The 6,127-nt window shown below is 47.1% G+C and overlaps 1 protein-coding gene across 1 annotated transcript; it reads left to right on the top strand.

Annotated features, from left to right (window-relative positions):
- The first annotated feature begins 2,369 nt into the window (after positions 1-2,369).
- LYPD4 (LY6/PLAUR domain containing 4) lies at positions 2,370-3,984 on the top strand. The gene is made up of 4 exons (XM_004693923.1): positions 2,370-2,436; positions 2,624-2,767; positions 3,195-3,521; positions 3,782-3,984. The coding sequence occupies exons 1-4, from the start codon at positions 2,370-2,372 to the stop codon at positions 3,982-3,984; spliced, it is 741 nt and encodes a 246-aa protein (XP_004693980.1).
- The last annotated feature ends 2,143 nt before the right edge of the window (positions 3,985-6,127 follow it).

The raw sequence follows: 6,127 nt of genomic DNA, 5'->3' as shown, positions 1-6,127 counted from the left end.
ATAGAAATAATCTTAATTTCCCACAGTGACCCTGTGAGATGTTGCTAATACATTTAATTATTTTTTCTTGAGCCTTTCCCCCTTTGGTTACTCTTACCCTTTTTATGACTCAGTTGAACACATTGCACCAGACCCCACGGCCCGCAGCTGGAGAGGGAAGGACGCCAGCGCCCATCGCTGTTTGGGCCCAAAGCCTCTGAACTTCGTTGCATGCATATTGTTGCGCTTTTGCGTGGCTCCCACGTCGTGCCACCGCCCCCCTCCCACCGCCTTTCAGGGGGTTCCGAGTACCATTTGGTTTGTGTGTGTGTTTGCAAGAAACACAGGATTTTGTGTGCATGAGTTTTGAATTTTTGCACGGGATGGTACGTCATTTACTGTGGAAAATAGCGCCGTGCTTTTGCCATCCGCCCATGTGTCTGCCGCGTGCACACTGGAGCAGTAGCTGCTGTGCGCTGCCTGGTATTCCCCAGGAGCACCCCGCTGTCGCGCCTACACCACCGGTCTCAGGGAGGATCGCCATGGTGCCTTCAGCTCACCCCACCACCGTTGTGCTGCCTTCTTGGCGTGTTCCCGTGTAGACAGCGTGGAGAACTGTTGTGGACTTAAGATTTATCGGAAATGAGTATTTGTAGACAATTTGGCTTAAGTATTAGCAGATTCTTCAGAGTGCTGCTTTCAGCCTGAGACTTTGATCAAAAGTTTAAAACAATTATTTTTATTTATTTACACAAGAGCTGGCTTGTAGGTCAGAGATACGTGTGTGTATGTGGCGGGGCAGGGGCTGTTGGTGGTGGTGAGGATTCATCAGAGACAGACTGGGGCGCAGAACAGGTCCATCTACTGAATCCCACTGCTGAGGGGAGCAGCAGGGAGACAGGAGGGGTCTGCTGCGCCCTGTGGGTCACTCTGGCTGGGGAGCGAATGCGGGCTGCATGGCTTAGTGCTGGTCATAGCTTGATGGTGTTGACTTGCTACCCCTGCACCACCTGGGAGGCCGCTGATCAAAAATGTCAACTCCTCTATACTCAGGATCCAGAAGAGGACTCTGTTGCACTCCTGCCATCCCCAAGACAATGGTGCCAGATTTCTGCCAGTGCTTATCTTTTTACAGCTTCCTGCTGCTTTGACAATATTTGAGACAACATTTCTCTGATTATTGTAGGACTTGGGTAGCTCTATGTTTGTTAGCCTTTCTGGTTGCTTTTCATGTGCTTGGTCCACTTTCCCATTGGGTTATTGTCTTTTTCTTGTCAGTTGTTGAGAGAGCTGTGGCCATTCCTGTTGGTTTAAGAAATTGCACTCTTCTGTGTCAATTTTGGCCTTTCGTATTATTTTGGAAATTTAGTCACTTAATCGGCGTTTTCAAATTTATAGTTGTTAATGCTATCTTATTACTTAAGTTTGACATCTTTTTCTTTCTAGTTTTTACTTTATTATATTTGCACCTTCTTTCTGTTCATTAGATTTGTTTGAGAATTATGATATTAATATTGTCAATTGTTGAATGTTAGTTTTTGATAATTTTGTTTTCTATTTCAGTGATATCTGCATATCTGTCTTTTTTGGGGGGCAATGGTGGTGGAATGCTTTGTTGCACCTTATACAACTTCTTGAGTTGATTCATGAACATATTTTTAAATGCTTTGTTTCCTGATAAGTATATTTAAATCATAAATTTTCTTCTAAATACTGCCGAGTTAGGTCCCGAATTTCAACATATGACTAAAAACCGCTTGCATTTTGAAGTGATTCTTTGCTGAGAAGAGAGATAACAACCTTTTTTGCAGCTTCCTGGTGGGGACATCTTATAACTGCCGTCTTTAAGCAGGAACTTGACATTGGCACAACTCATCACCAGACTACAGACCTTCCTTATTTCAGTTTTCACCAAATTTACATGCATGTGTGTGTGATATGTAGCATGTTCATTATTCAGTTCTAAATACTTTAAAATATTCTCTTCAAACTAAGGGTTGCTTAGTAATATGTCAGTTTTCACATGCACCTTTGTTCAGATCTCATTTTCTCTGACTGGAGAACAACTTGCATAATAGTAATCTTTTGAATGGACCATATCCCTCTGCCCAGCACTGGAAGGACCTATGCAGGAGAGTGAGAGTTGTGATTTGAGAAACTAATGTGCTGGGCTTAGCTTAGGTAGGAGTGAAGATGATGAGGTTGGAGAGACTGTCTCTGAAGGTCAGGGGCCCTACGCCACAGAAACTGAAAGTCATCTTTCTGCTCCAGAATCAGTGAGCCAGAGAGAGACAGGTGGACATTCGGGGACTGACAAGAACCTAACTTGAGATCTAGATTGAAATTGATTCCAGGTTGACCTCTACCATCCAGGAACCAGACACAGGACCATGGCACACCAGCATTTGAAATCTGTGCAGCTCTTCTGCCTCCTAGGGGCCATCTCCACTATGCCTCGTATGTCCTATCTGGCTGGGTACTTTGGGACTCCCAGAGGGTAGAATCATGGATTCATGTCACTGGGGAAAGGAGGGCTTGGTGTCTGAACTCCTTAGGGTTCTGACAGACTCTATGGGGGCTGGGTTCTTGGTTGGCACTTCAGGGGCTGAGAAGGCAGATGACTGCAAGAACATTCTCTTCTCAGGGGTTGGGGCTCTTTTGTGCTATGAAGCAACATCCTCACTCTTCAGAGCTGTTACCCTCCATAACTGGAAGTGGCTTCTATTGAGGAGCATGGTGTGTAAGTTGAATGAGGGCTGCGAGGAGACTCTGGTGCTCATCGAGACAGGTGAAGGGAAATGGCTTTGAGACATTTCTATTTGTTTCCTCTCCTACTCTCCACCTCTATCCCTGTACCTAGAGACTCTTGACTTGAGTTCTAGATATTTGTCCCATTGTCTTGTTGAACATTACATAATGGCAGTTGGCTGTGATGTGGGTGGGATGAGTGAGCAGATTCCAGGAGGAGGGGGCTATTGGGAGACATAAAAAGGATGGAACAGAAGGGAGAGAGGAGCAAAGGGACGCCTTTGGGGGGATGAGTGAGGAAGATGTAGTTGGAGACCCCAGGGACTGAGCCCAATACAGCTGCAGTGAGTAGACACTGGGAGAGAGGCAGAGCTGGTGACGGGAAGGAGCAAGGTAGAGGGTGGATGTGATGATGCTGGGTGAGGCTGACCACACTGATCAGAACTGTCTAATTCCATGCTCCTCAGGGACCAGAAAGGGAGTTGTAGGTTTTAAAGGCTGCAGCCCAATTCCATCTTACCCCCAGCAAGTCTCCTACCTCGTTTCACCACCTGGAGTGTCCATTGCCTCCTACAGCCGTGTGTGCCGGACATATCTCTGCAACAACCTTACCAGCTTGGATCCTTTCGTGCAACTCAAGGCCAACACTCCGCAGACTATAGCATATTCTCCCCAGAGTTGCCCAACCTGTGTGGGTGGGCGCTCTACAGATTGTTTGCCAAATTTTGTCACCACTGAACCTTGTCCCTATGATGCATCTATGTGTTACAGTTCTACCTTAAAATTTCAGGCAGGTGAGAGGAGAGAAACTTTATTAAATTCTTACTTTATGCTGTCTAGTATTTCCCATCTCTGAGAGAAGAGTGGGGGAGGTGGAGATGGAATTGGGGTTGCAGGGACCAGGCACATGAACTCTAAGGAGGAAGGAGAAGGGTGTCTGGTGCCCCAGGGTCTGGAGGGAAAGCAGGTGTCCTGGTTTGTGAGGTATATCTGGAAGGAAGGACATGGCCTGAGTCTTTCAAGTGTCCCTGACTCCTTCCTCTCTTCCTTGCAGGGTTTCTGAATACCACCTTTCTCCTCATGGGCTGTGCTTTTGAGCAGAACAAAATTTTAACAAAATTTCAGAATATTGGGAGTATGAGAGTTACTGAGGTCATCAACATCTTAGAGAAGGCCCAGTTTGCTGGTGCACAGCCCTCCGCTTTGCGTCCTGCTTGGGCCATCCTCTCAGGCCTCCTGCTTGCCTTCCGGCATTGACCATGTTGCTGGACCAAACACAGAGAGCCCTTTATATAACCAAATAAATTCTAAAAATTGTCTTTCTGCTTTGTCCTGTGGTCCATAAGTGTTGTGGAGACATGGGAGGTGTGAGGAGGGCTAAATATGTCCAGGGAGGTGGTGGCAGGGCTGGAAATGGGTTGTGCACATGGTGAAGGGAGGAGGCCAGATGGGGAGGAGGATTGTTGGCAAAATAACTGCATCAAGGCCAGCAACCAGGAAGGCTGCAGATATTCTTTTTCTCTCTTTCTCTGGGAACCTGCACTCCAGCCTGGCCTCAGCCCCTGACATGGGATATCCTGGTCCAGTCTCTCCCCTTTTTCGACCTTGTTTTCCTTCCCTCTAAAATTAAGGACCTTATGAATTAGAGCTAAATCTCACCAGGCAATTTTTCAATATGATCACTTGAGTGTCTATTCTGAATTCTTGAGTGTCAGATGCTGAATTAGGTTTTTTTAAAAAAAGGTTTATTTATTTATGCATACAGAACTGGGGTACAGGCCAGAGGTTCAGGGGCAGAGAGAGTATTCACCAGAAACAGAGCGGGGAGCAGAACAGGTAGGTGGACAAAGTACACTGCTGAGGGGAGCATAAGGAGAGGCAGGAGAGGTCTGCTCTTGCTGCTGTGCAGTATGGATCACCTCTGGGGCAGGGGTCGAACTCACACTGAGGCGGCCATGGCATGGCTTAGCTTCTCATTGCAGTGCTCCAACCTGCTGCACCAGGGAGGGCCCCCGAACTGTTTTTTTTTTTTTGTTAAATATTTACGTTCAAAGAACTGGGGTACAGGCCAGAGGCATGGGGGAGAGAGGATTTGCCAGAGACAGAGTGGGGAACAGGCATATTGACAAAGTACACTCCTGAAGGTAGCAGCAGGTGGGTCAAAAGAGGTCTGCCACACCATATGGGTCAGTTCCATGGCTGGGGATGGAACTTGTGCTTTAGTGGCTTCGGAGAGCTTCATAATGTGGTGCTTTAATCCGTTGTACCACCAGGGAGAGCCCTGGTTTTTAAAAGCTTTTTTTTTTTTAATATTTATTTATGCACACAGAATTGGGGTACAAGCCAGAGGTGCGGGACCAGTGAGAGGATTCACCAGAGACAGAGAGGGGAGCAGAACAGGCAGATAGACAAAATATACTACTAAGGAGAGCAACAGGTGGGTCAGGAGAGGTCTGCCATGCCTTGTGGATCACCTCTGGGGCTGGGGATTGAACTTGCACTGAAGCAGCTGTGGCCAGCTTGCAGTGCTACATCCTAACCCGTTGCGCCACCAGGGAGGGGCCTTTATTCTTAAAGATGTATGTATTTTTGCATAGAAAAATGGATTGCAGGCCATAGGTGCAGGGGGCGAGAGGAGGGAGCAGAGTGGGGAGCAGAGCAGGTGTATCTATAGAAACACACTGCTGAGGGGAGCAGTGGGGAGACAGGAGAGGCCTGCTGCACCCTGTGGTTCAGCTCCCTGGCTGGGGGTTGAACTTGTGCTGCACTGGCTGCGACAGCGTCATAGTGCTGTGCCCCTTGCACCACGAGGGAGGCCCTGCGATGCTGAGCTATTTTCTTAAGAGTTTTTCACGTGGGATCCCATTTAGTTCCCAAAGACTTCAGTGAGAATTCCTATTTTGCAAAAATGAAACTGGCTGGAGGAAATTAAATAACCTGCCCAGAGTAGAATCCCCCTTGCCTCCCCTGCAGATCACTCACTGTTCTTGGAGAGGGAATTTTGTTGATTTGGAAATGTGGACTGCCTTCCTCTGCCCATGGTTATTTCTTTGTGTAAGTTAACAAATATGGAGGAAAAGAGGAAGGAGCAGCACTAGGATAACTAATTTTCACCCAAAGCTCAGTTTCCAAGCTTCTGGGAGAGGGCTGTGTCTTTCCCCTCTGTGGCCACATGAGGACAGCAGATACAACCTCTTTGCAATTTCACACCTTTTGAATGTGTGTAGGGATGGGTAGTAGAGGTAGTGAGTCTCTGTATTAGGCTATTTACCTTAGTGAGCGTGGTTAAATTCTCTCCATTTTATAGTGAAGTGGGGAAGCAGACATGTAAGGTATTTTTGCTGTAAGTATTTGCTGTGCATCACCCCACTCATTCACTCTTAACTATATACAACCTTAG

Source organism: Condylura cristata, unplaced genomic scaffold (genome assembly GCF_000260355.1).
Source record: "Condylura cristata isolate star-nosed mole 26May11 unplaced genomic scaffold, ConCri1.0 scaffold00041, whole genome shotgun sequence".
Taxonomy (NCBI): domain Eukaryota; kingdom Metazoa; phylum Chordata; class Mammalia; order Eulipotyphla; family Talpidae; genus Condylura; species Condylura cristata.
Note: the sequence above shows the minus strand (reverse complement) of the source record. Positions and strands in the feature narration are given on the sequence as shown.

Coding starts and splice junctions, on each gene's coding strand:
- LYPD4 (XM_004693923.1), top strand. CDS start 2,370: ATGGCACACCAGCATTTGAAATCTGTGCAGCTCTTCTGCCTCCTAGGG. Junction 2,437..2,623: donor GGCCATCTCCACTATGCCTC/GTATGTCCTATC, acceptor TTCTCTTCTCAG/GGGTTGGGGCTCTTTTGTGC. Junction 3,522..3,781: donor TACCTTAAAATTTCAGGCAG/GTGAGAGGAGAG, acceptor TCTTCCTTGCAG/GGTTTCTGAATACCACCTTT.